The sequence below is a fragment of the Aythya marila genome (assembly GCF_965140915.1).
Source record: "Aythya marila genome assembly, chromosome: 16".
Classification (NCBI taxonomy): Eukaryota; Metazoa; Chordata; class Aves; order Anseriformes; family Anatidae; genus Aythya; species Aythya marila.
The window spans coordinates 13,526,671-13,540,303 of NC_139057.1; the positions used below are offsets into that span (position 1 = coordinate 13,526,671).

At 47.1% G+C, this 13,633-nt stretch overlaps 1 protein-coding gene across 1 annotated transcript; it reads left to right on the forward strand.

The window, feature by feature from the left end:
• Positions 1–3,297: 3,297 nt before the first annotated feature.
• Positions 3,298–6,729, forward strand: LOC309884441 (perilipin-3-like; the record flags this gene model as incomplete). The annotated part of the gene is made up of 7 exons (XM_082773396.1): positions 3,298–3,380; positions 4,126–4,321; positions 5,036–5,118; positions 5,320–5,578; positions 5,776–5,975; positions 6,116–6,244; positions 6,340–6,729. The coding sequence occupies exons 1-7, from the start codon at positions 3,309–3,311 to the stop codon at positions 6,727–6,729; spliced, it is 1,329 nt and encodes a 442-aa protein (XP_082629522.1). The 5' UTR covers positions 3,298–3,308.
• Positions 6,730–13,633: the final 6,904 nt, after the last annotated feature.

The window sequence follows — 13,633 nt, forward strand, 5'->3', positions numbered from 1 at the left end:
GGCTCTGTGCATCATCGGCCCTTGTGCACATGGGAAACAGGGGTTGCAAAGGTTGGTGTGGGGCACAGGCTGCCTTGGGGCACTTGCTCTGCTGTGGGAGCAGAGAACAGGCAGCTCCCTGCACAGGGAAAGGGCTTTGTAGCTGCCATGGTATCCTGATGGATGCTGGCTGGGAGTGAGCTCATGAATACTGGGAAGAGAGGAAGGCAATTTAACTCACTGTGTGGGTGGGTGCCAGTCCTGTCTGCTCTGCTGCTGGGATCCACGTTCCTCTGGCAGGTAACTACGGAGCAGATCCATGTTGCTGTTTCACTGGTGCCACCTACTCACAGCTTTTTTTTTTTTTTTTCTTTTGATTTTCTTTTTAAATGAAAGCAATGACAGATGCTGTATTCGAGGAGCTGGGGTGCTGGATGCAGGTTGTAACACAAATGTTTTATGTGTTCTCCTGCAAACAAAGCAAACTCTCATCTACCCAGATCCTGCACAGGTTCAGTGCTGAACTCCCACTCATTAACAGGCTTGCTGAAATGTTGGATGATGCATAAGTAAAGTGGTGACTCTTGGTGGGATGAAAATCCCACCCCACTCAGAAATTTTTGATGGGACTACAAGCAGCTTCAGTATAAGCTTCTCAGCTGATGTTAGTATTTCTGTATTTTAAAGCCACTAAATTGCATACAGGGAGAATCATTGCAGGAGCCAGATGCTGCTGGCTGCCCCTTCCTGCTGACCATGCCCACCACCACCAGGAAGGACCCTGGTCCTGGTGAGAGACTGAGGAGTCTTTCTGCAAACAGGTGAAGCTCTGCTGACGGGGATGGATCATGGGACCCCAGTTTCCCCTAGAATCATAGAGTCACAGAATGGCTCAGTTTGGAAGGGATCACCAAGATCATCCAGTTCCAACACCCCTGCCATAGCGATGGCACTCACTAGATCAGGTTGCTCAGGGCCTCATCTAACCTGGTCTTGAACACCTCCAGAGATGGGGCATCCACAACCTCTCTGGGAAACCTGTTCCAGTGCCTCACCATCAATTGGGTGAAAAATTTCCTTCTAACCACTAATCTAAAACTCCCTTCTTTTAGTTTAAAACCATTCCACCTCCTCCTGTCAATATCTGATTGAGCAGAGAGTTGCACTCCATCTTTTTTTATATGCCTCCTTCAAGTATTGAAAGGCTGCAATGACGTTCCTTTCCTTCAATTTCCTTCAATTCCTTACCCACTGAATGTCCCACCCGTCAAACACATCTTTCTCCAATTTGGAGGCCAGGATGTCATGTGGGACCATATCAAAGGCCTTGCAGAAGTCCAGGTAGATGACATTGGTTGGTTTTCCTCTGTCAACTGATGCAGTCACTCCACCATAGAAAGCCACCAGTTGGTCAGGCATGATTTGCCCTTGGTGAAGCCGTGCTGGCTGTCTCGGATCACCTCCTTGTCTTGCATGTGCCTTGACATTGCTTCCAGGAGGATATTTTCCATGATCTTGCCAGGCACAGAGGTGAGGCTCACTGGTCTGTAGTTTCCCAGGACCCCCTTTCTACCTTTTTAAAAGGGGAGAGGTGTTTCCCTTTTTCCAGTATTTCCGGCATTAAACTTCAAGCACTGTCAGATAAAAGCAAAAGGAATCCCACATTAGGAGTGAAGCCCTTCTCTAGATCTCTTTATTTCCCTTTCTTTTCTGGTTATTATTTACCAATAATAATAATAAAAAAAGGCAACAAATTGCTATTTCCAGACTGTACCCGTGACCTGAAGCAAGATATTAGAAGATGATCACAAAAGGTGGAAGCTCATGTAAGGCCATAGAAGGCTACACCAACCTTGCTTCTCTCCATTTGCAGGAACCTCTGAAAGAAGCTCCCCTGCCCAGAGCCAGGTGTACCTGCTTGATTACAGAGCAATTAATGAGACACTGCAGGACCCATCACTGCCCCTTTCCACTTCTCATAGGCCAGGACAGACCCTGGGTCCTTTCTGCTGCTTCCCAGAGCTGTCAGTCACTCGGGTCCCTCCCCAGCTCACTTCCCCATCCAGCATATAAAGGCAGGGAGCAGGGGGGCAGCATGGTGTGGTGCCTGGTTTCTTCTTGCTGGTTTTCTACTTACCTTCAACAGGGAGAAAAAGGTACTGTTTGCTACAGGAGGGAAAGCTTTTGGTTGGTGAGGCTGTAACTGTTTTGTGACCTCCAGATTCATGTTTAGATGTGTCTTACCTTGTTTAATCACAGAGTGAAATGAGTCTTAATTAATACATGATTGCCTGTGATCCTGGCTGAAAGGTTAGGTATGGCCTGTGCTGGTGTTGTGTGGAAAGCTGGGTGGGGTTGGGCTGTGCTTTTGGCAGCAGAGCAGATTTCTGCTGTCTCTCTGTGTCTCTCTTTTTCTTTTTTTTTCTCCCCTCTTTCCTCTAAATCTGCTGTTACTACCCCTCCCCTAGTGCAAGAGCTTCTCTAAGCCTTGGTGGGGAGGAAAGAGGTACCAGATCCCTCTCCTAAGCAGAGTGCTCACTATCGATATGATCTCTCTCTAACAGAGATCTAGAATGGGGAAAGGCTTCCTTTATATAAGGGGAATGAGGGCGATGTGAAACCTAAATATTAGCTGGCTTTGGAAATTCCCTAGACCCTTTTCCCCTATAAGGGGAGGGGACTGTGAGGAGTATCTCAATTTCTCAGACAGGGTCATCTTTGAAGCTATTTTTATTTGCAATTGGATTGCAATGGCAGGCATCCTGCAAGCAGGGGTGCATGTTAAAAGTATACCAAAACCTTACATTCTCTACTACCTGATGCTTGATTCCTTCCCTGTTCCTCACTGGCTGAGTGCTACAGGTTCACAACCTACTTCACATTTACTACTATACCGTATGTGTCCAACTCTATTTGACCAACTGTTAATTTCTCCTTTTCCTTTTTTTTTTCCCCCTTCTCTTGTGATTAGAGGGCCTGTGACTTGTTTACTGATTTCACACTGTTCATCCTGTTTTTCTTAGCTATCCTCCTTGTTTTGGGACAGCAGGACCTTATCTTCTTAACATACTCCCTGCTGCTATGCTACTGTTGTGCCTGCACAATCACTTTTGAATGTACAAGGTTAGTGGAATTTTCCACTGTAAAAACACCTTCTATTGTAAAAACACAACTTTGTTTCTGTGAGACTCATTCTGGGATCTGTCCTTAATGGACACCAAAAAAAAAAAGTCTCCTGATTATGTTAGGAAGGGGAGCTCCTCTGGAGGCTTGCTAGTGGTTTGGTTGAATTTCTCTTAAACCATGGTACTACTTGCATTGCAGCTGCGATGGCCTCTGCTATGCCTGATAAAGAGGAAGCTGTGAAGAGCTCCCCAGAGATGAAGGAAGAGGAGCAACAGGTAGGTGCTTTGTGTGAGATGAAATGAGTGGCAGCTCTGGGGTGCATGTATGAGCAGGTGGCCCTGCTGTGGCCTGTGTGGAGGAAAGAATGTCTCTGCTCAGTCTGTGCCTTACCGCCCCTCTGCAAATAGGGGTGGCAGCACAGCCCCAGGTACGCATGAGGGCCCTTGGGATAACCTCTTAGGCTAAGTGAAATGGCCTGGTCCTTGGCTAGGGGAGATGTTCATCTCATACTGTAGCCAAGAGCCTGGCTTGCTACTGGCAATGCTCCTGTGGAAAGGTTTCCATGTTCCAGCAGCCCAGGAACCCCCTGTGCTTGCCTTGTTCCCCATGACCAACTTCATGCTTGTTGCAGAGCAGTGTAAAGCCTGTTTGTGTACAACCTACCTGATCCTGTTTAGGTGAAGCTCTCTCTGGGGTGCTGGGTTGTTAAATAGCTCTACAAAATGAACTAGAACTGGATATGTGTCCAGAAGCACTGAGGTTGTCTGTGGACTCAGAAGTCCATTGGGTAGTGTTGCACTGGAGGAAAACCTCTCCATGATGGACTGGATATAAGTGTCAGTGCTCCACAGGTGTTTTAAAGTCTGCTTGTGGACTTTAAGGCAAATGTCTAAGCAAGGCTTGTCTTGCTTACCTTATGGCAGGTGACTTGAACAGGCAAGTTGAAATTTTGGTGCAACACCACATAGTTGCATACTCAGTGTCATGTTTGCAAGCTTCATGACTACTTTCCCCTTTTAGGATGCAGTAAATCAGATGGGTAGCCTGACCTTTGTCAGCTCTGCCTGTGACATGGTTTCTACAGCTTATGCATCCACTAAGGAGAGCCACCCCTACATCAGGTCTGTCTGTGATGCAGCAGAGAAAGGAGTGAAGAGCATGACAGAAGCCACAGCCAGCTGTGTGCAGCCACTTCTGACTACACTGGAGCCTCAAGGTAACTCCCTGGGGAAAGGGAGGTCTGCACCTGCCTCTGAAGGTCTCTCTCTCCTTCCAGCTCTGAAAGGAGCCCTAGGGTGTGGGAATGCACCTCTCCTTCTCCATAGTAAAAGGACAACTCCAGACTTTTTTATAATGTCAAAAAGCTGAGTCTTACTCTGGGTAATGTGATAGAGGGATGTTCTCCCTGGAAGATAAGTATTGAGTTTGGCTGCTCTAAAGCTGATCTTGCCAGGTCCAAAGTCTTGTATATCAGTTGCTCATAGCTAGCTTCTTGCACCTTTGCGGAGGCTGCAGGAAAAGACCTCTTTTTCACTTTAAGCCCAGAGAGGGTATCCCTATCCTGTTGGTTACTACTTGATCCTGGATCCTTGGCATACTGGGGTTTGGGGCATTTTTTTTTTTTTTTTTTCCTTTTATAGAGGTAAGGACTACACTTGAACTTTATTCAAGGACCTACAGGAGGGAAATCCGTGTAGGTGGCTATGTCCATGCAAGTAAAAATTGGCTGCTATCAAAGTGAATAGATCTATGTGGAGACCAAGAGAAGCTGCTCTACAAATTCAGCTTACAGCAGAGTATGCTTGGCCTGGTGGCCTGGATGGAGACTTTGATCCGGGCTCCTTACAGAGCACTGTCCTCTGGAAGATAGGACTTGTTTTTCCTGCTGTTTTATCCCACAAGCTTTAACACTTTTTTTCTTTTTAAACAGTTGCTGCAGCAAATGAGTATGCCTCCAAAGGTTTGGATAAACTAGGGGAAAAGGTCCCACTCCTTCAAAAGCCAGTGGACCAGGTGAGACTTAAAGGTAGTGCATCCCAGGCTGGTCATTGCAGGTTTTCTAAGCTTGGGAGTGAGGTAGCTTCCCAGAAGGAATGAAATACTCCTTAGGTGCACAGTACAAGCTCCTATAGGAGCACATAATAAGCAGACACTGCAGAGTCCTTCTAGTGCAGTTCACCCTAAACCCTTACCTGACATAAATCTCTTCTGCAGGTTATCTCTGAAACAAAAGAGCTGGTGTCATCCACAGTGGCAGAGGCAAAGGATGCTGTGAGCAGCAGAGTGACGGAGGTGATAGATGCAACTAAGGGCGCTATTCACAGCAGTGTGGAAGCTGCCAGATCTGCAGTAACCAGCAGTGTGGGGATGGTCATGGACTCCAGAGTGGGCCAGATGGCTGTGAGCAGAGCAGAGGCTGTGCTGGGGAGAACAGAAGAAGACAACTCTCTCCCCATTGGAAATGAGGAATTAGGTCAGGAAACAACATGTGACTATCTGTAATAGGATCATCAATTGGAGGGTGGTCAGCCCCATTCCTTTGGAATGTGGCTAGTGGGAAGTGCCATGCTGGAGGCTTCCTGACTCCTAGTCCAAGGTTTCCTGACTCTTCTTAGCTCGCTTGGTAAGAACCTTTGATCAGCTGCTTACAGGTACTGTCTTTTTCCCCAGCCAAACTGGCAGCATCTGAGGAGGATGCAGGTATAATGTCTGTGGAGCAGCAGCAGGAGAAGAGGAGGTACTTTGTGCGGTTGGGCTCTCTCTCTGATGAACTTCGCCAGTTTGCCTACCTGCACTCTTCAGATAAAATGAAGCGGATCTGGCAGGGCATGCAGGAGGCTCTTGGACAGCTTCACTCCATCATTGAACTGGTAGGCAGAGCCTGGCCTCCCTGTTGGAGGGCAGGAGGTGACCAAGAGGTTGTCTTGGCCTCAGCTTCATTGCTGTGATTAAAAATCCTGTGATTACAAGCTGGTGTGTCCTGACACCAACTTTTTTTCCCCCGGCACAGATTGAGGTGTTTAAGCAAGGCTTTAATAAAAAGCTTCAGGAAGGGCAGGAGAAACTGTGCCAGATGTGGCTGGACTGGACTAGGAAGTTTCCTGAAGACAGCAGATCTGCCAGCTCTGCAGAGCCAGAGGTATCTCCCTGGGGGAAAGCAAGGAGAAGCCCAGAGCCCTTTTACTTTTCTTTAATTAATGTACTCCTGAACTTGTCCTTTCTGCCTCTTCCCAGGAGATGGAGTCTCTGGCCCTGCTGATGGCACACAGCATCACACAGCAGCTGCAAATCACCTGTTGTAAAATTGTGTCTGCAATCCAAGGCCTTCCCTCAAGCCTTCAGGATAAGGTGAAACAATCCCTTAATACCATAGAAGAGCTTCGTGCTTCTTTCTCAGCAGCAAATTCCTTCCAGGACTTGTCCAGCAGTGTCTTGGCCCAGAGCCGGGGGAAGCTGGCTGTGATCCAGGAGTACATGGAGGAGCTGCTGGACTACCTGAAGGACAACCGGCCTTTGTCCTGGCTGGTGGGACCCTTCTCTCCTCAGGAGGAGGAGGAAACTCTGCAGGAGGAGGCCTTGCAGGAGGAGGCAGGGGCTCATGAAGCTCCTGCCTCCTCCCTGTGAAGGGCAAGGCCCTGAGCGCAGGCATGGGACTTTGATAGCTTTACCCTACTTCCTAGCTGAAGGTGGAGCTGTCACACTGAATAATCATTGGGTAATAAATTTCAGGTGGTAATGGAGGTCAGTAGGACCTGCTCCTTGGTGCTGGTGGCTGAGCATTGGCTCAAGATACAGACCTGAAGGTCTCCAGTGCCCCCACCTCCCTAGCAAGCTGTCTAAGGTATGGCCTTCCATGGTGTATCCATGTAATGCCTGTACTCATGAAATATTTGCTGTTGGTCTTAATCCTTCAACACAGTATGCAATGTAAAGAACTCTTTCTAGAAGCTGGATGTATATGACCTAGCATAACTGTTTAAAATAAAACCACTGCATGCAAAAATGCTTACTTTCTCTTCTTTTCTGGAGAGGTGCTGTGAGTGCTGCTCATCAGATGTGAGCTATAATTTTCCCATCTTCAAGGGCAATATCACTGCTTAGCTGGAAAAAAGGGGTGGATCTGGATTCTGAAAACTTGCTTTAAAGCCTCTAAGCAGTGGTGGTGAGGCTTATGGAGGAACCACAGCTATGGTCTTCTACTCTTTTTCTCCCAAGTAGAAATAGCTGTTGCTGCAACTACTATGTGTGGTGGCTTACTGCTGTACTGTGGCAGGACCAGGTGATCCCTGAGGTCTGGCTTCAGTTAATCCACTGATGCAATGTGAACTTCTGATACAGTGCAGCTTCAGGTCTAGATTCAGTGAGAGATCATTAGACAGCTCTGGCCAGCACTCCTTAAATAGCAACTGGCTTGTCCTGGAGGCAAAACAATAAGCCAACCTGAGTTGTAAGGCTGAGCTATTGTTGAGACCTGAAATAAATTGCAGGTGTCACCTCTCCACTGCATGCTCTCTGATTACTGCTGACCAATTTCTCTTTGGCAAAGAACTCAAGGAGAGGTAAATTCAGTCTCTGTGATGTAATTACTGCTGAAGCTGTAGGGAGGGAAGTGGGGCACTTATTGGAAGAAGCATTGGAGCTAGTCCTGCTGCTTGGTGGGAAATATGCTGTATGCTCTATTCTTCTACAGCAAAGCTGCACAGAGCTACCTAGAGGTGCTAAACTTAGCTGGACATCCTTGTATTCCACACTGACTTACCAGTGCAGCTGATCAGATCTATATTAATTTAGTGCTTAGCCTAGCAAATCATGCATGTTCTGCTTATGGATCATTGGGGCGTATACTTGCTTATTGCTTAAACCCAGTTCCTGTAGTCACTATTGACTGCTCTTACCTTGGGAGCCTGTTGTACAGTGGGAGAAAGCAAATCAGTCAAGTTCTCAGGAGAAGTTGTTTCCAGATGTTTTGTTTCATAAGGGGAACTTACAGGCTACAAAACTGCACTGGAGGTTGACTGTATGAGTGTGGATCTCTTACATCAGTGACCATCCTCCCTGTGCAAAGTAGAGCAGCTACTTCAGATGCTTCCAGAAAAAAACATCCCTCAAGGATGTATTGAATCTTTAACAGTTGATATATTTAAGGGTTAAAAAAATCCACCTGTGACTTTTTTTTCCTAAGGATCTGCTCTAGTTTTTCCTCACTTGAAGTTGCCCTGAATCGTGGGAATTCCTCTAGCTGTGTTTTGAGGGTTCATGACTGTTGTGTAGCACTCCTTATCTCTGGCTGCTGTTTCCCACCTAGTCTCCTTTACTTAAGGCACCTTGGAGTTACCAGATAGCACTGGAGGTAATGTAAAAAACTGCAGGTGTCAGATCCATTGCACAGTTGTACCTCAGAATCTGTCTGGGTAATACAGGTGCTATAGGGTAGGGCTTTCCAAAGTATCTGTGTTCCTAAGACCTTTTTGCGATAACCTTGTGAGGACAGAACAGAAATAACCTTCTCCACCTTCTTGGATGCTGTGCATCCAGGCTGTAACTTAAAGGAGTACTGACCTGTGCTGTCCTGTGGCCCCCTTGGCAGCTGGGGACTCCAATGCTGCACATGGCTGGGGTATCCCTGGTTCCCTGTGCTGGAGCTAGTGGGGGGCAGCCCAATACCTGTAAGGTTTTTGTGGCCCTTCTATGCTACTGCTATAGACTCCATGGTCTGTGATAGGCTAAACCAGCCTTCTTGTGGCAGCTCCAAGCTCAGGTTGGGAAGAAGTGTCTGAGTGGAAGCCCCTGCATGTGTTGTTTCCTATTTCATCTCTATAAAGATTCAGGGAACCACTGATCTTTTAGACCAAGTGAGAAGGACAAAACCCTCACCAAGACTAGCTGTGGCCAGGAATAGTTTGATTTCCATCTCCCTAGCTCTTCTCTTAGTCTTGTCTGTGCTGCAGAGACAGGAAGATAAAGCTGAAAAGAAACTGGGAATGAGAAATGGACGGGCTTTTTGCAAATAGCTGAAGTGTAAACTTCTCTCATCTCTGGGTGTGCACCCAATTTGTTCTCTATTTTTATCTAGACCTGTTTGTCTATGCTTATTCTTTTGATTCACTTTGGAGAAGTGAATCAAATCCTAAACAAACACCTTGGCTGGAAAGATATGCTTTGAGATGTCTTTTCTGGCTCTCAGTAGCCCTTGGAAATTTTGTAGTGCTCCTTAATTCTGATCATCAAATTCTGATAATCATAGCCCAAGTAATTACACCCTAACCTCCCCTACTGCTGTTCCTGCCTACTTAGGCTGTGGCCACATGTGATAGCTCAGTTGCAGGATGATTTGAATTTTAAATGCAATCACAGGGGCACTTGCTCCTCATTTCCCCTCTTGCTAGATGCCACCTCACCTCCCTCTGCCATTTTACTTAACACTTTATTAATTATTTAATTCTTCACTCATACTCTTGCCTCTTTTTATTCAGTCCCTGCTGTTCATTGTTCAAATGCCTGGTTTATAGGTCAGGGAGTGTGCTGGCACTGGCTGAAGGCTACCTCGGGCAATATTCCAAAAAGCTGTCATCTTCCACAAGTTGAGTTAGGAGGCATTAGCCAGTGTGTTACTGTGACCTCTAATTGGCAAGGGTAACTGCTTAAGGAGGGTTTCTTCCCAAGCAGCTTTGTCAAGAAGGCACTAGATTGGGAAACTGAAACTTCTTAGCAAGTGCTGAAAGATGAAAGCTCTTTTGCTGCTCACAAGGAGTCTAATTTCTCTTTAATTTTCATATTTCTTGTTATATTTGTATATTGTCAAGTCTTAAAAAAATCCACTTATTGTGCACTGTAAAATATTTTTTTTTTTTTTAAAGTGATCCCCCTGAAGGGCTGTTATCACCCTGAAGGACTGCTTGGGTAGCTGGTGCCCTGATTAGGTGTGATCTGAATTCTATTTTTATGTGACCTGTAAGGTCTCTGCTTGGAGAAGTTTAAGACTCTCAGAGCTTATTGGCATTAATCTACAGTGGAAATTGGAGGAAGCTTCTGCTCTCAGTGCTGGGAAATGAGGATGCTGTGACTGGCCAGTGTGGGGGCAGAGTCAGGCTGTGGGACCTACTCCAGTCTCCCCACATCACACAGCGGCAGGCAGGAGCTGCATTTTGTGGGCTGGCCCTGTGCTTTCCTGTTGTAACCCCTTGTCCTCTCTTGCTCCTATTATTACCTCTGCTTGTGTCAGAGGAGGAAACCAAAGGCTTCAGAGCATGGGAGAGGAAAACCTGAAGGGAGTTCCCTGTGCTCTCATTTGGATCCTGCCCTGCTGGGCAGGATGAAATGCTCAGGTGAGACCACGGTGGGTATAGAAACAGCTGGGAAAGGGCTTTGCTGTAGAAGGACAGAAGTAGTACATCTTATGAGCAGCCTTTTGCAGTCACCTGGGCTCCCAACTGGATGCTTTTCCTACTGAAATCTTTGCAGGCATCAGCACTCAGCTCTTCCCCCTTCCAGAGGCTCCTGTCAGGGACCTCTTCTGGCAGGTCCTGATGAGGTGTTGAGCTGGACAGCTCTGCTTTCCTCCATACCCTGCGGATGGCAGGAAAGGGAAAGGGGGTCAATAAATCTGCTTCAAATTGCCTTACAAACCAAGCGTGAACTTGTGACAATTCCAATACTGCCTTTGTGTGGCTTGTTAAAACCCCTGATGCCTCCAGGAGCGACAGGCGTCTGACCTGATCGATAGCCCAGCTGCCCTTTACTGCTGCAAACCAGGCAAAGCACCTCCTGTGAATACAGAGCACTGCCAGCAAATAATTGCCCTTGTTGTGGTGCTTTCTGGACACTGGCGCCTGCCCCTGTGGTAATGAAAATCCATTTGTAGAAGGAGTTAGTTCACAGTATTGACTTCCGAGTCTCCCTCTGATTCTCATATTTATTTAGATTCAACTTGAGCTGCTCCGGCAGTGAATTTAGAGGGGAGGTGATCTGGAGGATAATTAACAAGCTGAATGCTGACACAGTTGGATTTTATGCCTTCCTCAGTACTGATACTTTCTTTTTGTCTGTTTGTGTTAAGCTTGCTTTGTAAACTTGGTACAGGCCAGTGCATTCCTTCCCATCTCTCCCCATATGCTCCCATGGGCATCTCTGCAAGTCTTAACTGCCTTTTTGTTGCAGATTCCTTCAACTGATTGCTCTTACCCAACTCTGCAGCTCCTGAGGAGGGCAAGGGATTTTGGCATACAGGACCAAACTGAGTTTGTTGCTCCAAAATAACATTTCATCAATGAGCTGGGTGCCCTGGGAGGGCTGAGGATAGAGTTGGGGCCGCAGAGATACTTCTAGAGTTTAGCAAATTTGCAGTTCAAGATCAGTAAGCTCAGTAAGGGCCCTTACAGCTGCTTGTGGGTCCTGTTGTTCTTGTAGGGCTGGCTGCACGGGGATGGGATCTGCAGCAGGCAGGGCTGCTGTCTGCTGTGGCTCACTCAGCCTGTGTGCTTGTCCTGCCTCCCTGGGAGGGAGGACACAGGGCTTGTTGGAGGTGATTATTTGGGAAAGCTAAGTGAGGGCATGAAACACTGTGAAGGGGTTTCAGGCTAAGTCTGGGAAGAGGTGGAATGGGAAAGTGAGAGGGGTGAGAGAGCTGGAGGGCAGGGAGTGCTGGGGGACACTGGAGAGCAGGGAAAAGGCTGGGTGTAAAATAGTGAATCAGAATTAATAGTGGTAATCCAATGCGTGTGGAGAAGGAGGGATAGACTGAGCATCTCAACATTTGGAGCAGAAAAGCAGGAGTGCTTTATGGGGGGATTCAGTTTGGGCAGGATTTGGGTAAGGTAGAGACCACTGGTGAACAAGGGAGGAAACAGCAGGAGCTGGAGGCTGGAGGTGCAGGCTGGGGACAGGTGTGGGTGCTGTGGAAGAAGCAAAGCAAGTCTAGGAAATGAGCGTGGGAAAGGGTTTGTGGTGAACTTATCAGATCTGGGACCTGCTGGATGACTGAAAGGCTTGGTCAGGAACATTCCACTCTGGGGGAGGCACTGAGATATTCAGTGCCTGTAACCACTCATACATGAAACATCCTGCAAGGAGTTGCCCTTGCATACCGTGGTTTTGCAGGAGCTGTTTTTCCCTAGGAGGAAGAACATCCCGAGCTCTCCCATTGACGAAACAACCAGCTGCATGCAGCTTGTGGTGGTCCTTCCCCCGGCAGAGAAATCAGATTATTCAGCCTTGTACAAGCTGCGCTTGCTAAAACAGCTCTCTGGTTTTGGAGGAACATCTGGCTGGCCCATTCGCAGGCAAATCTCACCCAGGGAGCAGCATGCTGCCTCCCTGATACACCTCTCCCGCAGGATGGTTATCGCAGCTGCAAGCTGAAGGTCACTTTAAATGTCATCATCATTTAGCTGCCTTGATGGGGTAATTACAGCTGCAAATGTAAGGTTTACCAAACAAATTACAAGCCAAGTGCAGTGTTTACCCTGTAAGAAACTGATTGGAAACACCTGCCATTTTGTGGAATAGAGGAAAGCAATTTTAATTTTTTTTTTAGATATTTTTGTTCTTAATGTCTGTTGTTGCACAAGTCTCACTCCCTCATTGATCCTTGGCAAGTGGGGGCATGACATGCAGCCTGTGCAGCGCTGTGGCTGTTGGTTCTCTACTGGGTCCCTGAATTCTCACCATCAGGTTGAGCAATGAGTAGAGGAGGGCAAATGAGCCGCAGCAGCTGCAGCCTCCAGGAAGGCTTTTGCACTTCTTTTTCACTCTTATGTTGCCAGTCTCAGACTTTCAGGAGTTTTCCTTATCTTGGTTCTGGTTTACAGCCACAACAAGAGAGTCTTGAACAGATAGGAAGCTTTAGTGTATTTTCACATCTCAGGTTTAAAAGTTGTGGAATGAAACAGCACAAAAGAAAGAGAGAGCCCTGCACACAGCGTATATCGCATTCAAGCCTGTTGGTTCAGCAGATCCTGGCGGAGGGTTTTCCAGCCTCCCTGTTGTCAATAGTGCTGGGAAGAGCTTGGCTCAGAAGAGAGACTGCAGCAAATCCTACTGAATAAAGGGAGCAAAGGACAGAGGCCCCATGAGGGTGCTTTCATTCTCTCCCTCTTGGTTCAACTGGCCATTTCTATTTTCTATTAAGAATCCCATTCACCAGAGTACCTATGTGGGAAAAAAATCAGAGCAGAGAAAATAAATTTCAATATAAGATTTTTTTTTTTTGGTTGATTGATTGCAAAATCAACATGCCTTGCAACTTCCCATGAGGTGTAGCACCAGTGAAAAGCCCACGGTTTGGCTGGCTCCTGAACACCAGCCTGGGAAAAATCCACACGACCTGTTTGTATGCTATAACTACCACAGTGCCATGTGGATGGTTCTTTTCAGAAGTTGCCACCAAAAATCATTTTGTCCTTTGGCCCAAACCCTTAGATTTGCATCTTATAATGCTTTCCTCAGAAGGCAGCGGAGCTGAACGACCTGTGCTCCTGGGCCCTGGCCCCTGTAGCGGCTGCAGTACTGGGAGGAAGGACAGTAAATTAAT